Genomic DNA, 21,613 nt, shown 5'->3' on the forward strand with positions numbered 1-21,613 from the left:
ATTCATTTTGAGGGACTTGGTTACAACGTACTATGGTTATAATGTACAAATTCTTGATGTCCCCCAAGGTACGTTGTAACGAAGTTCGACTGTACCACATTTTGAAACTGGAAACTAAACCGACCCAACAGTTATGTGATCACAAACTATGGAATGATTTACACTCGAGAAACTTTCAAATACACACCACACATCGAACATCAACAAGGAGCCTTTGTTCACTAATTGATTTGTGAATGAATATCTTAGGAAATGTGTTGCTGCAAACAGATTGACGAGAGTGGTTAATAAAACAAATTGGGGTTAATGAAATTATCTAAAGGTTTTTTATTTGACAAATGAATCTGGTTCTTAGTGGCTTCCCATCCAGACAAGAGAAGAAGAAGAACAAGGCTTTTCAGAAAATACATGCACATACCGGGAAAGAGCTGTTTTGTTGGAGCACTCAGCTGGATTTTTTTGTCTATCCTGAAGGCAAAGTCTGTTTCTCCCTTATTCTCCCGATCAGTGCAGATTCCAGCTTCAATGGAAACTCCTTCCATGTCTTCTGACAGCTCCAGTATCCGCAACAGATCAATGGGACTGGCTGTTATGAGAGATGGTGAGCAGAATGGGTTAGGTCTTCCACAGCAGAGTCAACACAAAGCTACGTGAAGCTAAGTTATGCTTAGAAAACATGAATGATTCCTGCATATGTTAATATGTATACACTTGACTGAGCTATATGTTCAGTTCTATAGTGAAAATATGTACACCAAGTAGTACTTGGGATTGCAATTGATGATGCATTCATACTTACGCTTGCACAATATTATACCCTATTAATTATAGTGGGTTATGTTTGGGGGCAGGGGGGGAGGGGCATGGATTTAGGAGGGGCCCTGACAGATTCAGGGGGCCCAGTAGTTTACAGGGGCCCTTGAATACATAAAATATATAATGTAGGGGGGGCTGGGGGCCCAGAATGTCTAGCTCCTTCCCTGGTTAAGTTCATCGATGCATGTATGCAACTGCATTGATTCACCAGCTGAACAGTTAGTAAGATTACTTGGGAGTTTACATTATAAGTGTCAGAGTATGTAATTTCATACTCATATAAATACAACTATTTACTAGTGAAATAGTTCCAAGATACAAGCATTTTCAGTAAATAATTTTCGGAAAGACACGTCTTCAGCCTCACTAACAACGTAAATGGTAAGAGATGCAACACTGGCCAGATGCCTTTGTCTATATCCTACATAGGCTGAACTTCAGCCTCCAGTCTGTCTAGACTTGTTTTTAGGTAATTTCCCTGCTGCACAGCAAATAATGTTCAGTGCTTAAAGAATTCCGGTAACTACTGCGCTATCAGTGTTATTGCTTAACCTGTTACAGAAATAAAAATCTGTGACTGTGAACCCCTTTGCATTTTAATGGTGAAAGAATATATAAGAATATCCTGGAATCAACTCCTAAATCTCGGGGGTTAAAGTACAACTTTGCTGAAAGTGGTCTCTTTATTGACTTCAACTTTTACACCCCCCCCCCCCATTAGGAAGGTCAGAATTATTCTTAGTTATTTTCACTTATTAATGTGTATAATCCAGAGGCTACACATAGATCAATGGATGCAGCATGTATAAATTCTCAAATAAGTATTTGCAGAAAATCTTTGAGTACCTCAAATCTTTGAGTAAAGGTGTTCAGCAAATGCCAATTAAACATTTTCTCATATATTTGCACAGATCCTCAATAGGTTATTGTTTTTCTGTATAACTTTCATATCGTACATGTTTTGCTTATATATCATTTCTTGATTTGTGTTTTGAGTTGGGCCCCCTTCACAACCTCTGACCAAACAGCAGATTCAGATCCACCAGCAGCTCTTTCTAATCTTTACAGGGCAACTTGTAACATAGGGCTCACACCTATCTTTTTATCACACAGTATATAAACTGTTTTACATCTCATTTCCAGCAGGCTGCCTCGTGAGTTTGAGCTAAAATGGTAATTCTTCTATGCATATAATAGCAGGTATAGATCTGCAGTATGTGTTGGGTTATTTGCAGGATTTTTTTTCCTCGATGACCTTTAAAACTACCCTAAATGCTGGTTTAAGTGTACATAAGCTATTCCATTATGAACTATAATCAGTACTAATCTACTTGCAGTCTGTACAATGTTACTTTTGGTGTTTTATGTTCCTTCCATACTTGCCCACAGCCTTCTTCCCACTGTTCTGCTGATAAACTCCGCAGCTGAGCCCATTGGACCTTAAGCCCCATGCTCTACAGGCTTGATGGTTGGTTTTGGCACAGTAGTGAATTTGCAATACCCTTTTTAAATGATTAATACTATGCTCTGTACAAGCAGTTATACATTTAGCAGCAGCACTGCTTTGCCTCTAACTTTCTCTTTTATATGAGAATGAACCAGACACATATAAACATTCTGACACTGTGGAAAAGGAGGAGGGAGAATAAGAGATAGGGGAGGGTGAGTGAGAGGAGACAGCAAGAATGTGTGTTGTATAATGAACAAGCATGTCCCCACTGGTACAGCTGCTGCCATGTAACCGTTCCATCAGCTTGCACACGCTTCATTTGTGCATGCATGTATTTTTATGTAGTCACTAGACATCCTAGTTGGTGGACAACCAAGCTTACTCAGTGTCACTGTAACACCGTATACTGCAGCAGATTTATATTATTTTGAGTTTAGAGCAGCAAAATACCCTAAACCCCCCACACCCCCAGCAAATTTTATTGGGAAATAACCTTTTGAAATATTGCCAAAGTAAAGTATACCACAGTATAATGTCTGGACAGTGTGGTGGTATTATAAAGGAGACACTGCTCAAGCCTGGTGCTGCTCAAGAGGGTTGGGGTGCCAGAAGTAAAATTTGTGCATTTCAGGGACACTGCACATTAGCCACGGGTGTCAGGGAGCTGCTGTCAATTTGCAGGAGACTCTCGGAACTTCCGGATGAGTTGGGCTGTTTGTGTAGAAGTGCATCTAACTTTGCATATCAAGCTCTAGGTGGTTCCTTCTGTTGTTCTTTGACTTGTCCCAAAGACTCTTGTCCTATTATGAGAACTTATCTTACTACCCAACTCAAGGGGGATTTGTTTCCTGAGTTGAGGACCTCTCCTACCACATTAAACCCTGTGCTAATCATTATCAGGCTTCTAGCTGCTTATGTACCTATTTTACTACTTAATTCTTGTCTTATCGTTCAGTAACAGTCACACATTGTAAGGACTGATATGTGTTACTATTCACGATCTAAATCACTCAAAAAAATCAATCATTTTAAAAATGCTGGATAATTTCTCCACAATAAACAATTGGTTTCCCATTGCCCCATTACCATTGTCTAATCACGACACCGCTGAATTTTTTTCATCACTCAGTTTTATTACTATTCAGGCTGAACATTTAAGTAAAACTTAAATACTAAACATACAGTGCATTGTCGTATTTATACAAAAAATGCTTGCGCTGGAAGCATGAGAATTCTTCAACAAGAAGCTGTGTTTCTTGTCCACCACCCTACAATAACAAACTCCAAGGCCTCAGATCCATTGCAAGTGCATCCTGGGAGACCAGTCATCTGACAGTAACTGCTGGGAAGCAGATGTTCCTCTCACAGTGAGCTGTGAGAGGAACATCGCATTAATTATTCTACATAAATAATGCATACTGTATATTGTTAACAGGAATACAGGGATAAATTTAGATACACTAAAGGAAAACATGAGCTTTTAGTGAAAAATTGTCCCTCCTTCCCTCTTCCAACTAAATTAATCTTCAGCTCAAGAGACACAGCCATGATGTTACGAGCTCCCTATCCCTAACCTTCTTCCTGTGATCTTCAGCTCAGGAGACACAGCCATGATGTTACGAGCTCCCTATCCCTAACCTTCTTCCTGTGATCTTCAGCTCAGGAGACACAGCCATGATGTTACGAGCTCCCTATCCCTAACCTTCTTCCTGTGATCTTCAGCTCAAGAGACACAGCCATGATGTTACGAGCTCCCTATCCCTAAACTTCTTCCTGTGATCTTCAGCTCAGGAGACACAGCCATGATGTTACGAGCTCCCTATCCCTAACCTTCTTCCTGTGATCTTCAGCTCAGGAGACACAGCCATGATGTTACGAGCTCCCTATCCCTAACCTTCTTCCTGTGATCTTCAGCTCAGGAGACACAGCCATGATGTTACGAGCTCCCTATCCCTAACCTTCTTCCTGTGATCTTCAGCTCAGGAGACACAGCCATGATGTTACGAGCTCCCTATCCCTAACCTTCTTCCTGTGATCTTCAACTCAGGAGACACAGCCATGATGTTACGAGCTCCCTATCCCTAACCTTCTTCCTGTGATCTTCAGCTCAGGAGACACAGCCATGATGTTACGAGCTCCCTATCCCTAACCTTCTTCCTGTGACTTTCTGCTCAGAAGACAACCATGATGTTACGAGGTCCCTACCCCTGACTCTAACCCTCATCCTATGATCTTCAGCTCATAAGACACAGCCATGATGTTATGAGCACCCCACCCCAAAGCTCTCCACCCTGCTCTCTTCCCTTGCTCCTCAGCGGCTGGCCAATCCCTACCCCACTAGGCCCTTGACCAGGATGGTGGGTAGGGGGATAGTCACTCTGGGAAGATGCGGTTCTTGGCAATTTATCATATTGTCCTTGCCAGGACTTGCAACTGAACCTAACATTAAGTTTTACATAATTTTCAAGAAAACTACCTTGATAAAAACAACATTTAAAATACTGCTACAATACTCTTAAAAACCTATGCATACAGCTTTAATGAGATCACAGGTGCACTATACCAAAATACAGGCCAATACATGTTTGGGGGAAATAATACAGATGAATGAAATGAAGTAATGCAATAGCACTGGGAAAATTCTTACAGGAATGTGGGCAAAAAGTAACGTAGAATGAAGAACACTCTAAATCAAGAGAAATATGTGAACTCAGCTAATTATGGCTAAATGTTACTTGCATGTCAGGTAATTAATTTAGCTCGTTTGACCGGGTGCCCTGAGGCCACAGTAAATCCACGGCAGTTCCCGGATCAAGGACAAGTACAAACCAGCAAGAGAAACCAGCGGAATCCCCTGCTGAGAAAAGTGCGCGGCAGATGGATAACGCTGCTTTATAACTAAATTAAAATCAAAGCTAACTCATAGAGACACGCGTTGTACGGCTGGTTTTTAAATTAAAACAACACTGCACTTATATATTTATCAATGATATACGCAAACTTTTAAAACAAGGGGGTGTTGAAATTTGTAATTAATAAAGATTTTACAAAAACAGTTTACCATAGTAAACGAAATTACTTGTTAATGATACTGTTACTGTACCTGCTTGTGTCGTTGACAGGAGAGTAATGAGGAAAAGAAATGTAGATCTTCGGAGCGCAAAGATCTGCCAGTCCATCTTCTCTAAAGTGCTCTGAATCTTTGCTTCTTTATAGTAATATTGACAAGTTATTGGTTATGTGAGGAATTCATGTATCTGCCAACGCTAGGGAAGATATTAACCAGAACCGTCTGCATAAACACGCTACGGTGTCCACTCAGTTTTCTCTCAGCGCTACTGTTTGCCGCATTATATATATATATATATATATCTTTTTCATGATGCGATCCTATACCTCCTCTCTCTATTCTTCTTTCTAACTTTCCCCTCCCTCTCACCCTCTCCCACACTCGAGCCCCCCTCCCTCCACTGAGCGATGCATGGCAATTCGAGGTAAAATAAATGCAAATAGTCTCTGGCACCAGACGTTTTATAATCCGTATTTTCCCATTCTTCTCCATGTTTGCAACAATGCCGATAAACGTATATTATTTTTTACATAAAAAATCGGTAATACAATTAATATTAATCACTATTTTTTTCATCTCGCCTTGTTAAATTCATAGCCAGTGAATAATTCTGTTCAATATACTCGACAAACAATAAGCAAGAACACATTAAAAAACATATGCCCACAGAAACAACCAGGACCAGACGCAAAAAGAGATACAGCCGGAGCGGAGTAACAAGTCACGCGAACATTAAACGGTACAGGAACAGTGCTGGGATATGAATAAAAACTGAAGAGACACATAGGAATAGTATATGGACCAGGCAGAATTTCTTTAGAGCATTTGTAATGATCACTTTTCTACTGTAACTATCTCAATTATTAACATTATCATAGTTAGATGCACATTGATGTGGTCAGAGGACCATTAACGTGGTCAGGGGTACATTAATGTGGTCAGAGGCACATTAACATGGTCAGAGGCACATTAGCGTGATCAGAGGCACATTGATGTGGTCAGAGGCACATTAATGTGGTCAGGGCCACAATAATGTGGTCAGAGGCACATTGTTGTGGTCAGAGGCACATTAATGTGGTCAGAGGCACATTAACATGGTCAGAGGCACATTAATCTGGTCAGGGGCACAATAACGTGGTCAGAGGCACGTTGATGTGGTCAGAGGCACATTAATCTGGTCAGAGGCACGTTGATGTGGTCAGAGGCACATTGATGTGGTCAGAGGCACATCACCATGGTTAGGAGCACATAGACAAGGTCATTTATGCACAAATTATGGCCATAAATAAATGTCTGTAGCTGGTATCTGGAAAAATGTTTCACCCGTTATCTGAAGCCCTTGTGATTGTTGCACATGTGCCGTATAATATTGATGTGATATCGCCCAGTCCTAACAGGAGTAACACACTGTGGAGTACTTATTGCGTGAACAGGAGTGACACATTGTGGATTACTCCTTGAGTGAACAGGAGTGACACACTGTGGATTACTTCTTGGGTGAACAGGACCCCCTAGCCCTCCTTGGCTCTGTCTCAGTGGCCCTAACTATGGAGCACATTCATGGCAGGTTTTAGCACATAGCAGTGTCTGCAATATTGTGTGGATGTGTAGGTGTGTGTTTTTATTTGGCTGTTTGAATTTGGAGAGTGCATGTCAAAGGCTGCACATATGTAAAATGATGTAAACTAGTTTTGGAGAATGTGTGTATATAGTGGGTGTGATTTGGTGTGTGTCACTATGTATTCTTGTGTCTCCTGGTGTGTGTCTGAGTCCCTGTACTTTTGTGTCTCCTGGTGTGTGTCTGAGTCACTGTGTGTTTTTGTGTCTCCTGGTGTGTGTCTGAGTCTCTGTACTTTTGTGTCTCCTGGTATGTGTCTGAGACTCTGTAATTTGTGTGTCCTGGTGTGTGTCTGAGTCTCTGTACTTTTGTGTCTCCTGGTGTGTGTCTCAGTCACTGTGTGTTTTTGTGTCTCCTGGTGTGTGTCTGAGTCTCTGTACTTTTGTGTCTCCTGGTATGTGTCTGAGTCTCTGTACTTTTGTGTCTCCTGGTATGTGTCTGAGTCTCTGTACTTTTGTGTCTCCTGGTATGTGTCTGAGACTCTGTAATTTGTGTGTCCTGGTGTGTGTCTGAGTCTCTGTACTTTTGTGTCTCCTGGTGTGTGTCTGAGTCACTGTGTGTTTTTGTGTCTCCTGGTATGTGTCTGAGACTCTGTACTTTTGTGTCTCCTGGTGTGTGTCTGAGACTCTGTACTTTTGTGTCTCCTGATGTGTGTCTGAGTCTCTGTTTTGCGTCTACTGGTGTGTGTCTGAGTCTCTGTACTTTTGTGTCTCCTGGTGTGTGTCTGAGTCTCTGTACTTTTGTGTCTCCTGGTGTGTGTCTGAGTCTCTGTACTTTTGTGTCTCCTGGTATGTGTCTGAGTCTCTGTTTTGCGTCTACTGGTGTGTGTCTGAGACTGTACTTTTGTGTCTCCTGGTGTGTGTCTGAGACTCTGTACTTTTGTGTCTCCTGGTTTGTGTCTGAGTCTCTGTACTTTTGTGTCTCCTGGTGTGTGTCTGAGTCACTGTGTGTTTTTGTGTCTCCTGGTGTGTGTCTGAGACTCTGTACTTTTGTGTCTCCTGGTATGTATCTGAGTCTCTGTACTTTTGTGTCTCCTGGTGTGTGTCTGAGTCTCTGTACTTTTGTGTCTCCTGGTGTGTGTCTGAGTCTCTGTACTTTTGTGTCTCCTGGTATGTGTCTGAGTCTCTGTTTTGCGTCTACTGGTGTGTGTCTGAGACTGTACTTTTGTGTCTCCTGGTGTGTGTCTGAGACTCTGTACTTTTGTGTCTCCTGGTTTGTGTCTGAGTCTCTGTACTTTTGTGTCTCCTGGTGTGTGTCTGAGTCTCTGTACTTTTGTGTCTCCTGGTGTGTGTCTGAGTCTCTGTACTTTTGTGTCTCCTGGTATGTGTCTGAGTCTCTGTTTTGCGTCTACTGGTGTGTGTCTGAGACTGTACTTTTGTGTCTCCTGGTGTGTGTCTGAGACTCTGTACTTTTGTGTCTCCTGGTTTGTGTCTGAGTCTCTGTACTTTTGTGTCTCCTGGTGTGTGTCTGAGTCACTGTGTGTTTTTGTGTCTCCTGGTGTGTGTCTGAGACTCTGTACTTTTGTGTCTCCTGGTATGTATCTGAGTCTCTGTACTTTTGTGTCTCCTGGTGTGTGTCTGAGTCTCTGTACTTTTGTGTCTCCTGGTGTGTGTCTGAGTCTCTGTACTTTTGTGTCTCCTGCTGTGTGTCTGAGTTTCTCTGTTTTGCATCTCCTAGTGTGTGTCTGAGACTCTGTACTTTTGTGTCTCCTGGTGTGTGTCTGAGTCTCTACTTTTGTGTCTCCCAGTGTCTGTGTCAGTCTCTGTGCTTTAGTGTCTATTGGTGTGTCTAAGTCGCTGTTTGTTTTTGTGTCTCCTGGTGTGTGTCTCTGTGCTCGTAGGTTCTCCCTGTGTTTGTCATGTCCTTGTCACGTGGATCAGTCGCTGCAGTTTCATGGGTATTCAGTAGCTCTGTGGAGCTGAACATTGCAGTTTACTGATTAATGCATGTCCCTCTCCTCACTTATGATAATGTATGGTCACCAGCTGGGGATAATGACTGAATGAAAATAGCTGTGAGTATCAGTGACTGGTTCTACTTATGGGTGCTGGGCCCAGAGTCCTGACAGAGATCTGGATGGACCTCAAAATAGAGCCATTGCTCCTCTGCTGTGAGGAGTCAGCTAAGGTGGACTGGGAATCTTTAAAAGGTTACAGTCAGAGGGTTATATCTTCCAGCTGGCTTGGGGACAGTTAACTAGTGCATTTAAAGTTAGAGGACATCCTAGAATTTGACTATATCATCACCACACAGGTTAATAGGATGTCAGACATGCACTGTTACATTCTCTTTCCATGTTATAAAGGAAAGATTTTTTTTTATTTGACATATTTTCATTTATAGTTGTTAACTCAACTTTCCAATGCTTATCAAGAATAAAAAATCAGCAGTTTATTAAATAAATGGAAATGTGGTAAAAACCTATGGTGTGCAAAGACTTTTGATCAGTAGGGTATATATTTTTTTTTTAAGTGGTTATAAAAAATGAGATGAGATGGTGGAGTTGACCACTGGTAGGGAGAAGATATAAACATATTTGCGTGAAAAACTTTTGGGTGACCAAAGATGGTCTTTGGAAATGTACTGAGGATGGGTACTGATTCCTCAGGTTTGGATAAATGAACAGTATTTATAAATGAAGTGATGGATGTATAAACATCTGTCGATATTACATAACTTGTTTCTTAATTGCATAGTCATCTCAAAAATATTGCTTGAAAGAAAGAAATATATCTTTCCATGGTATTAATAGAATTTGGCAGACTAAGATACACTAAGCAGTCAAACGAACATAATAGTAAAGAAGTATTACAGCCTGTGTGATACAGAGGGGGGAACAGAAGGAGGAGGAAGAGGGTAAGGGAATGTAAATGTATGGGAGAGTGACCTGTGTGAGCCTGTCCTGCTGCGATGAGAAATGCTGATAATGGCTGGGGGGCAGCCCCACCCACACACACCTGCGTACTTTCACTGCAGGCTGATGGGGAGGAATGCCAGGTACACCTCCTCCATCAGCCTGCACCTCCCAGTCCAGCATGGAGGACAGGAGGAGCACATTTCTGAAACATACATGTCATATACACACACACATATTTTCAGCCACGGAACAAATTAAGAGACTCTAAATTTTGAAACAAATCTGTATTCCTGGTTTAATCATGGTTCTGCTGGCAGAGGCTGTGCTGAGCAGCAGGTTGCTTCCAAGTTCAAAATTTCAAAGAGAGCAGAACACAACAATAAGGTGAAGCAGGAGACACTGGGAATGAGCAGAAACCAGCCAAGTAAAAGGCGGAAGCGACATTCTAATTCATGAACTCATGAACTGTAGGATGACATCGAGTGACCTTCAAAAAGAATGGGATACATTAAGTGCAGGTGTGAAGTGGACTGCTAGTACAGTTTGCATCAGGCTCCTAGAAGCAGGACTGAAGTCCCATAAGGCAAGGAAGAAGCCTTTCATTAATGAGAAATAGAGAAGAACCAGACCTGAGTCTGCAAAAAATACATATTACTCACAGATACACTCCCTTTAACTGTGAAATGGGTGAAACAAAAAATTGTGCTGTGGTCTCTTAATTTTTTCCACTGAGGCACTGTTGCCTCACACCAAGGTTCGAGTGTCCGCCATGACTCCATGTGTGTAGAGTTTGCATGCTCTACCTGTATGGTCCTGGAGTTTCCTGAGTGGATAGAGTTCTGTTTATACACTGTGTATTCCCCTCACAGTCCAAAAACATTCTGAGGCTAAATGGAGTTATCAAGTTGTGAATGGTGTGTGAGTGTGCCCTGTGATGGGCTGACACCCCATCCTGGGTGGCTCCCCGCCTTTTGCCATAGCCTCCAGGATAGGCTCCAGAACCCCTGCAATCCTTCATCCTTAATGAATCAAGATTACTATACCCAAGCAGTTACTATATTTGTTACTATATCTAATTCTGTAAATCTTTGTGAACTACTAAAGCACTACTTAGGGACTACTGAAGGAACAACTGAAACAAGTGAAACATTTATCTCATGTTTGTTCATTATTACTGAATCATGATGCAGCTTTTATCTTCAGTAGCGACTCTATTTGTTCATGAATTGAAGTTCTGTACTAACTGTTTTGTTACTAAGTACTTGTGCCCTGTCAAGTGTAAAGTGTTACCCAGTAGTGTTTCCAGAAAATGAGAAATAGGAGAAGGGGTGCAATTGGAAAAGGGACATTTGGAGTGATAACAAGGAAGGTTAGAGCTACGTGAAGGTGAGAATGTGCTCTCACTGGGAGCACTGAACAAGGGAAAAAAGGAAGGAAAGACAGAAGGCAAAAAGAGTGCAGTAAGTAAACAGAAGATAGTGATTGAGGTTTCAGAAGAGGTGAATAAGTGAACACAGCACTTTCAGAATGCGTGAAAAAGTGAACACAGAGGTTCCAGAATAGGTGAATAAGTGAACACAGAGGTTTCAAAGGGGGTGAATAAGTAAGCACAGTGCTTACAGAATGAGTGAATAAGTGGACACAGTGGAGATATACTGTTAGGTGAAATCAACATGTGGTCCATACAATGTTTAGCCCATTCCCTTTTAAAATCCTATTAAGACTGAAGTGAATTCCAGGCATTCCTGAAATATCCCTCCATGGTACTACATGCAGTCACGAAAACCCATAGCCACATCCCGAAGAGCCTCAGGGAAATGGAAACCTGTCAGTGCTAGATGATCAAAGATCCATATGCTGTATATCAGCTGGTCAGTATGAGTACTGTGAAGGAGAGGTCAAATTCATGTGTCCCTCAGTAATGACTATGAAAGAAGGGCAATCTTCCACATACACATGACAGTGAATGTGCCTGCGTATACTGACTGTAAAGGAGTTGCCAAACCCTAACTCCAGTGGCAATGGAAAGACCAGGCTTATCCAAGATGACACTGAATGAAAGGGAGAGATCAGGCTTGTCCAACATGACTTTGGATGTAAGTCAGAGACCAGAATTATCCAATATAACAGTGAATGTAAGGGATATGCCAACCTTATTCAAGATGACACTGAATGAAAGGGATAGGCCAGGCTTGTCCAAGATGACACAATGTAATATAGAGATCAGACTGGTCCAAGATGCCACTTAATGTAAGGCAGCCACCAGTTTTATAAAAGATGACACTGAATGTAAGGGAGAGAGCATATTTATCCAAGATGACAATGCATGTAAGGGAGAGACTGGGCTTGTCCAAGATGACACAGAATGTAAGGGAGAGATCATGCTTGTCCAATGATACACTGAATGTAAGGGAGAGACCAGATTTCTCCATGATGACACTGAATGTAAGGGATTTTTCCAAATGACAATGAATGTAAGGGAGAGGGACATTTGTCCAAAATAACAATGAATGTAAGGGAGAGCCGAGGCTTGTCCAAGATGACACTGGATGTAAGGGCGAGACCAGGTTTATCAAAGATGACCCTGATTGTAACGGAGACACCAGGCTTGTCCAAGATCACACTGAATGTAATACAGAGATCAGGATTATCAAAGATGACACTGAATGTAAGAGAGAGAGCATATTTATCCAAGATGACACTGAATGTAAGGGCGAGACCAGGTTTATTAAAGATGACACTGAATGTAACGGAGACACCAGGCTTGTCCAAGATGACACTGAATGTAATACAGAGATCAGGATTATCAAAGATGATACTGACTGTAAGAGAGAGAGCATATTTATCCAAGATGACACTGAATGTAAGGGAGATACTAGCCTTATCCAAGATGACACTGAATGTAAGGGATAGACCACATTTATCAAAGAAGACACTGAATATAATGGAGATACCGGGTTTATCCAAAGTGAGACTCAATGCAAGGGAAAGAGTAACATTATGACAATGTATGGGAGAGACCAGGCTTGTCCAAGACCATGGCTAGTAGATTTGTTAAGTGCCAAGGGATTATTTGGCGTGTTATCATAAGAACATAAGAACTATAAAAACGAGAGGAGGCCATTCGGCCCATCGAGCTTGCTTGGGGAGAACTTAACTAATAGCTCAGAGTTGTTAAAATCTTATCTAGCTCTGATTTAATGGAACCCAAGGATTCAGCTTGCACTATGTTATCAGGAAGACTATTCCATACTCTGACTACACGCTGTGTAAAGAAGTGCTTCCTTAAATCCAGTTTGAAATGTTCTCCCGCTAATTTCCATCTATGGCCATGAGTTCTTGTATTTGAACTAATGCTGAAGTAACTATTTGGTTGAACAGCATCCAAACCTGTTAGAATCTTATAGACTTGGATCATGTCCCCCCTCAGTCTCCTTTGCTTGAGGCTGAACAGATTTAGCTCAACTAACCTTTCCTCGTATGACATTCCTCTAAGACCAGGAATCATTCTTGTGGCCCTACGCTGCACCTTTTCTAAGGCCACAATGTCCTTTTTAAGATATGGTGACCAAACCTGCACACAATATTCTAGGTGAGGTCTCACCAAGGAATTGTATAATCTTAGCATTACCTCCCTTGACTTAAACTCCACACACCTGGAGATATACCCCAACATCCTATTGGCCTTTTTTATTGCTTCCCCGCACTGGCGAGAATGAGACATGGAAGCATCGACATACACACCAAGGTCTTTCTCATAATCAGCTACCTTTATTTCAGTAGGTCCCATAAAATACCTGTACTTTATATTTCTGCTCCCTACATGGAGTACCTTACATTTGTCTATGTTAAATTTCATCTGCCAGGTATCGGTCCAGTCACTAATTAAATCAAGATCCCACTGTAGCTGCTGAGCCGCTAATTCAGTATCTGCTACACCACCCACCTTGCTGTCATCTGCAAATTTCACCAGTTTATTGTATATATTGGTGTCTATATCATTTATGTAAATTAGGAACAATAGTGGTCCTAAAATTGAACCCTGCGGTACCCCACTATGAATGCAGGCCCACTGTGACATTGTGCCTCTTAAAACTACTCACTGCTTCCTATCTGTTAACCAGTTATCAATCCAGGTCGCTACAGTTCCTAAAATACCTGTCACTTTCAGTTTAAGTAAGAGCCTCTTGTGGGGGACAACATCAAAAACCTTTTGGAAATCTAAGTAGATGACATCATAGGCCTTCTTATCATCAACTTCCAGAGTAGCTTCCTCAAAAAACTCATTAACAGATTTGTTAAACAGGATCTACCTCTCCTAAATCCATGCTGGCTATCCCTCAAAATGTTGAGTCCTTGTAATCTACCATTTTCTCTTTGATTATAGCAGACATATTTTCCGGCCTGCCAATATCAGGGGTGCAACCAACATTCTGGGCACTTACTGAACTCTTGACAGTGCATTCTTCTGGAGATTCGGCATATTGTGTATTTTGTTCATTAGACAAAGGTGGATCAGGCTGGACCTGACTATCATGAACGGTGGGGGCCTGCGCATTTGGGAGTTGTCTGGCTCAGTAAACTGGAGTGAGTTAATCTTCCTCCTCGGACTGATCAGCATGTACAACAGGGTTTGCATAAGTACTGGGTCTGTGCCTTGCAGGCTGCTGGACAGGCTTGTTGCTCTCCTCTGTGGGTAAGTATACACATGGGAGGAGTTAATCTCTATGCAATGTCCTTAACCCTTTCAAACCGAAGCTGTCACCTCCGACAGGTTTTTTCAATGTTATTTTTGAATTACCATAACTCTTGAACCGTTTGCACTATAGAAAAAATTCCAACGGTTTCTGAAAGCAGAGAAGCTGTGCTTTTCAGTGATATTAGTGTCATTACGGTAGTCTTGGTTTTGAAGGGTACCTAGCATGTCTAGTAAAGTGCGATTAAATCACTCAACAGGATCATCCTTACTTTCTGCATGCCAACCATCCGACAGAGCTCTTTTATCAGACTCAAAGTCTGACCTCTGGTCGCTATGTAGCTTGTCTGGTATGCCATAGTGCACCATGAAATTCTCCCATAGACACCTTGAAATTGTGTGGGCCTTTTGGTTAGGTGTAGGAATGGCAACTGCAAACTTAGTAAAGTGATCTGTGATCACAAGGATGTCTTTGGTCCCACTTTTGTCTAGTTTGAGAGAGAGAAAGTCCATGCAAAGAAGCTCAAGAGGCCTTGTGATCTTAATATTGACCAGGGGTGTGGCTTTCTCAAACAATGCCTTCCTCCCTACACACAAGATCTCACCTTCCTTTCCACATCTACAGCCATCCTTGGCCAGTAAAACCTAGACCTTACAAGACCTATTGTGCAGTCCACCCCCATGTGACCCATATGGTCATGCAGGCTGATCAAAACTGTGCTGCGAAACTCAGCTGGGAGTATAAGCTGGTAGGTTGTTTTGGGACCTTCTTGGCGTCGCCTGTACAGAACACCATTCGATAGCTCAAGGCGGTTTAGTTCTCACTAAGTTCGCACTTGGTTAAGTTCACACTTGGAATTCCTGGGTCTTCGGATCTGGGAATTGCCTCTGGATCTGGGAACCTGAACCGTCACACAAACCAGCAGGAAGGCTCCGGCGGATGCTGTGGGGCCAGCTGCATCCCTTTTGTTTTTTTTATGGTGTCACCAAAAACCTGACCTATAACCATTTCAGATAAGATCCAAATGGCTTGTTACATTCATACTCTACCTCCCCATGAATTATTACTAATTATTAGTTCAAATCATGTTCTCAAGCAATTTAGTTGTACAACAAAAGTACCGGTATATCAAGTTCCAAGTATACAATTGCAGCTGTGAAAATGTAAATACACTCAAAGTGAGTATAATCACATTAAAGTATTCAATAGACTATAGTTATATTAGTGACTAACAGAAAAATCAATTTGCAAGAATATAAAAATAAAAATACTTCTTTAAATTGGTCAAAACTGAATTAAGTACAAAACATTTGTAGTAACCGAAAGGCTCTACGGCTCAACATGCTTAACAGTCTCTCCCTGCACCGGTCACAATGAAGGACTGCACTAAATATTAGCCTCTTTAACTACTACAACATGAAGTAAATATAAATCAATTGAAGAGTCTCACAATTATGCTTTTTCCTTCACAATATGTTTAGCAGCAACAGTTTAGGAAAATAACAAATAACCGACATCGATGGCTTTTTAGTTTGGGTAGAACATTGGATCATGCCAGCAAACAACTAGGCCCCAGCTAATAAGCTACTAGCATCTCAACCACGTAAATCTCAGGTGGCTAGCACCATTAGCAATCCCTTTCAGAGTCTTCAGTGTCAGTTAACATACACATTAGCTGCCTTACAATAACCTACAAGGTTTGCATGATTTTTCACTCACCGCTGAATCAATGCATGAATGAGCTTTATAGCATTTTGCCTTGGCACATCTGCGAAAAGCAACCGGTCCATCAAACTGCTCTACAAAGCTGAAATGTAACAATATAGCAATTCGTTCGGCTTTGTCAAGGATTAATACACCTTAGTTTAGAAGGTATATCAATCTTACCACGGATGATAATTCTTGGCCACTTTATCAGTCCAGCACAACGGTTGTTAGCACGAGGAGTTCCCTTTTTTTCTTTTTGGGGAAAAAAGCGGAAATTGTCATGCCGATAGCGATGGGAGTCAGAGCTAGGGCGTGACCAAATAAGTCTCACCGATTAACTAATTGGAAAGCCTGTCAAATGGAGTCAGGCACATTTAACCCCTTACAGCACTTCCATCCATCCATCCATTTTCTCCCGCTTATCCGAGGTCGGGTCGCAGGGGCAGCAGTCTCAGCAGGGAAACCCAGACTTCCCTCTCCCCGGCCACTTCCTCCAGCTCCTCTGGGGGAATCCCGAGGCGTTCCCAGGCCAGCCGAGAGACATAGTCCCTCCAGCGTGTCCTGGGTCTTCCCCGGGGCCTCCTCCCAGACTCGGACTGTTGTCTCTTGTGAGACACAATGCTGCACGCAAAATTTTCCAATTAAATAACTACCGTAAAGGGGTGGTAGTTCAGGACCAGAGCTACACAGGCCTAGTAATCTACTGGCTCTTAGGCTTAGGAAGTGAGACTCATTTTCAGTTATATCTTCAGTTAAAACTAAGGATGGGGTCGGCACCAGTAACCCTTTGGAAATAAATACTTTTTTTCAGTTTTATTCTGATTTATTCTCTTCATCCTCTGTCTCCCTATCCTCTGATCCCAATTTGTTCCTTGATGCCCTACCCCTTCCCCAGCTCTTGGGTCCAGAAGCCTCCAGCTTTCTACTCTGCTTTTACACATGCTGAATTCTGTTGTCTCTGCTTCTCATCTTCATCCTTCTCTTTATTCATCCTTGATGACTTTACTCCTTAAACAAGGCAAAGACCCCACAGACTGTTCCAGCTCCCTGATGAATTCTGATGTTAAGCTGCTAAAGTGCTTGTTCGTCGGCAGCAGGTGGTGATTTCTAAATTGATTCACCCAGACCCAACTGCCTTTCCCGCCATGCTGCATGTACTTCATGCTGCCCCCTCCTTTCCCTTCTCTGCTGCCCTTCTTTCCTTAGATGCTGAGAAGGCAGTTGACAGGATGAATTGGACATTTTCTTAGAGAGTCCCCGACCGAATGGGCATCGGCCCGTATTTTACCAACTTGGTTCAGACCCTCTTCTCCTCTCCCCCCTCAGTCAATGTCAACATTTCTCCTCCTTTTCAGCTTTCTCGAGGTGCCAGGCAGGGCTGTCCCTTATAGCCTTTATTCTTTCTCCTCTCCTCCCTCATCCGCTCTGCACATTTGCTTAGACTCTCCCCCAGTTCTAAGCCTGTGTCTCTATTCCCTTCTCTGCAAATCCTCTTACAAACCTCTTTGTCACTTCCATCTGGCAGATGGAGCTCTCCCCCACCCCTGTGTTATCCTGGAGTGTCATTTTCAAAACATCAAAAACTGTTCTAAAAATCTGAATCATCAGCAAACACAATATAAATTTGTACATAGATTGTACCCCACTCCCAGGAAAGGCCATCTTATGGGTTTAGATCCTGACCCATTATATCATCTCTGTCCCCTTCTAGTCTCTGACACCTTTCTCCATATATTCTGGGACTGTCCTCCTGTTGCTGCTCTTTGGGATTACGTGGCTGGATCTCTTGCATCAGTTTTTTCCTGTTCTATTCTTCTGTCCCCTGCAGTCCTTCTTTTTCTGGACTTCTGTCACGCCCTGCTCATCCGATCCTCCTGTGTGCCACGCCCCCCTCACTACCCCGTGTGGAATCCTGATGTCACCAGCTGGTTCCAATCCTGTTGATTAGTCCTGTGTATTTAAATCCGTGTTCAAGTATGTTTCCCCAGTCCGGTCATTGACGTTATGTGGTTGTCTCCTGATCGTGTCTTCCCTGTGATTAAACCCCGTATTCTCCTGACACCTCGAGTCCTGCCTCTGCTTCCCTGGTCTGCGCTCCTCAGTATGTAACAGAATGACCGGACTCGACAAGAAGACACCGCCGATGCTGGAGGCTCATCTGCCCGCAGCTTCGCCCGCCTGCGTCCGAGACCCTAGCTAGACAGTACTTTGCTCTTCTGGGTCTATGCTGCCGAGTGAGGGGGGATTCAACGGTTTGGGACTCCCCTGAAGCTGCCTCTCTCCTTGCATGGCTTAAGGAGGAGTGCGCCATCTTTACCCCTACTTCCCTGCTTCACGCGCTAGGGAAGATGGCGGAGAGCCTGAGCAAGCTGCTCCAGTTAAGGACAGAGCAAGCTTCCTCGGCAGGAGATGATCTGGCCCCCGTGGTTCCTGTTCCGGTTCCTGCCTCCCCCGACCCTGCTCTCTACTCCCCGGTTTCTGCTCCTGATTCCCCGGTTCCTGCTCCTGCCCCACTGAACCCCTCTGGTGGGTCACCCCAACCACTACCTCATCGCGGCAGATCCTGGCTGGGTCCCCGTCCAGTGTTGTGCATGAACATGTTCAATGAATGGCGTTCATTGAACATGTTCATATTTTTCGTGAACGCTGAACTGAACAAATCAGTTTACAAATTATGAACCAGAGCATGTGAGCGGAGTGGAGCGGTGACAATTTCCGCTCCTTGCTCACGAGGCTGTTGGCTCCGCCCGCTCCTCTGCTCTAATCAGGTCGCTCCGCTCAACACCGCTCCTCGCTCCACTAAAATTTCCTCCCGCTCCAGTCAAATCGCTCCACGCTCGCTCCAATTTAAAAGAGGGACAAATAATCTGCATGCCTAACAAATATCACCTTAAACCGATGCCTTATATCATAAAGAAATGTGAGCAACGGCACTCAGAACAGAAAATATTTATTTTTAAACAACATATAGGCAACAATGGACAGGTTTGGCAGTGGCATTCCACACAAAATAGGCTTAAAAATAAAGGAATCAGTGGGCTTAATAGCCTAAAGAATATACAGGTTAAGCGCATCCATGTTTTAAATTCCTCAGTTATTTTCTGTTGATGCTGCTGCTGCGTCTCTCTCTATAAAATAAAATTTCACTGACAGCGTTACGTGAATTTAAAAAATCCTATTAGACCTAATTTGAATGACAAACTAATTTATTTGATTACCAAATTATAGGCTTTTATACTGTTACGATCCCCAGTCTAGGGTTGGGGATCGCCAGAAAGGTAGAGGAGATGGGGCAAACACAGTCTTGTGGGTCAAAATAAATTCATCTGCAAGGGTGGCAGCCTCAGACAAAGAAACGACTTTCTGTTCATTTAAATACACCACAACGCGATCCGGAACCCAGTTTTTAAATTCCTCTAATAACAGCAACTCCTTAAGCTGGTCAAAGTTGGAGACACCACTTGCAGCACACCATTTATCAAACAACAGAGCCTTCTCACGAGCAAACTGAACGTGGGTTTGGCTGGTGGATTTACTTAATTGTCTGAAGTTTTGTCAATAAGCCTCGGGTACTAACTCATATGCCTTTAATATAGTAGCTTTCACGACATCATAATCTAGGCTCTGCTCTAACGCCAGAGCCGAACAAACCTCTTGCACTTTCCCCACTAGCTTACATTGTAACAACAAAGACCAAAGGTGTTTGGGCCAGTTCAAGGTCTTAGCAATCCGCTCAAATATAGAGAAATAGGCATCCACCTCATTCTCACGAAATATGGGAACAAGTCTGACCTGACGGCTGACATCGAATCCGGAATGCCCAATTTCAGTGCTTTGGGAACTCAAAGGAGAACACAGGCGAGGGCGAGGAGCGTCTTGGGCACCAGCTGGGTCACGGGCGGGTAGGTCTGCCTGAGGGGCGACACCCGGCGAGTGTACCTTCCGCGGACGGGGCTCAGGCTTTGGTTCAGCCCTGCTTAGCCTCCGCAATGCCACCTCTTTCTCAGCCTCTATCTGCACAACCCGGACATGGAGAAGTTGTGCCTGATACTCCTGCCATTTTATCTCCAACTCCAGCTCCCTCAGCTTAAAGGTAAGCAGCAGCTCCTCCCTAGCTGAGCGAGGATCGCCGGGATCCATACGGATCCCCAGCCCTGGATCGTCGCCGCTGGCCTCCGCTGCAGCCGACAACTGCACGGGAGTGGATGCAACACCCAGCGAGCCGCCCAACTCAGGTAGGATACCCTGCTGAATCAGCTTGTCCTGCAGAACCCGTTTTATCGCCCGTTTGGACGCCTCAACGGGGACAAACATTAAAAAAGTCTGCTATTGCCAGCAAGTCGTCCTTGCGGCACCTATCAAACTGCTCGAGCGTGGGGTGGAGGGTGAAAGTTACGAGATCGAACTGGGCCATTCCCACTAACACAACCACAACACCGCCCCCCCACAAAAAAAAAATCCACCAGACAAACACCGGAAGGAAGAAAAGAAAGGATGAGCCCCCAATTTCTGTTACGATCCCCAGTCTAGGGTTGGGGATCGCCAGAAAGGTAGAGGAGAGGTAGAGGGGAAGACGGGACAAGCAGGGAATGGGAAAGGGGAACACAGGAAACAAAGGGATTTTTTTTGTATTATTTTATATTTATTCACAGACACAGTTACAAACACGAGGTGCAACAAACTTCGGGAGTGACCCACACCAAAATAACAACCAAAACAGCTAACGAACACGTCCCAAACTAAGCTAACTCTAAAGGTAATGAAAACAAGAGGAAACCAAAATGACAAAGACTAAGTGTAACTCCCTAACCAAAACAACAGTAAACACCACGTTCGCAAAAACAACAAGGCAGTCACTCCTTACGCACCTAACAGACATGTACAGAAAACACACAGGCCGAAACACAGTATCCAAAAGGGCGAGGCAAAGAGAGTAGTCAGGAGCTAAGCAAGAGTTCAAACCAGAAGACAAACAAACCGAAGGCAAAGGTACCAAAAGGGGCAAAGCAGAAAGTCAGAAACTGAGAAACCAAAACAGTCATACACAGATAATCAAACCAATAAGTAAACCAAAGATAATCCAAACAATGAGCAGAACTCCCGAAGTTTGCGATCCGCGGTCTTTTCTTCACAGGAACCAGGAAGTGACGCGTGATACATCAGGGGATATGTGGGCGGGGTCCAGTCAAGGAGGCGGAGCGAAGATGCAGCCGGCGAATGACGAAGGAGGGAGGTCCGGAGATTCTGCAGGGCTCCCCCTGGAACTTACGGCACGTAACAATACTTTTATTTACAGTACTTTATAGCCTTGATATGCTACAACCATATAAAACTTGCTCACATTTTGCTTTGGCCTCCGCGTGTTCGCTTAGCACACTCATGTTTCCGAGAAAGGTCT

General features: G+C 43.3%; 1 protein-coding gene across 1 annotated transcript in view; it reads right to left on the reverse strand.

Moving 5' to 3' along the window:
• Window positions 1–5,661, reverse strand: part of col5a3b (collagen, type V, alpha 3b) — a 73,199-nt gene extending 67,538 nt beyond the window's left edge. The window contains exons 1-2 of the mRNA XM_023795075.2: window positions 5,370–5,661; window positions 419–586 (exon numbers count right to left, since the gene is read on the reverse strand). Coding sequence (XP_023650843.2) covers window positions 419–586; window positions 5,370–5,445 — 244 coding nt within the window. The 5' untranslated portion in view covers window positions 5,446–5,661. The remainder of the gene's footprint in view (window positions 1–418; window positions 587–5,369) is intronic.
• Window positions 5,662–21,613: the final 15,952 nt, after the last annotated feature.

This window comes from Paramormyrops kingsleyae, chromosome 5 (genome assembly GCF_048594095.1).
Source record: "Paramormyrops kingsleyae isolate MSU_618 chromosome 5, PKINGS_0.4, whole genome shotgun sequence".
In the NCBI taxonomy this organism is placed as follows: Eukaryota; Metazoa; Chordata; class Actinopteri; order Osteoglossiformes; family Mormyridae; genus Paramormyrops; species Paramormyrops kingsleyae.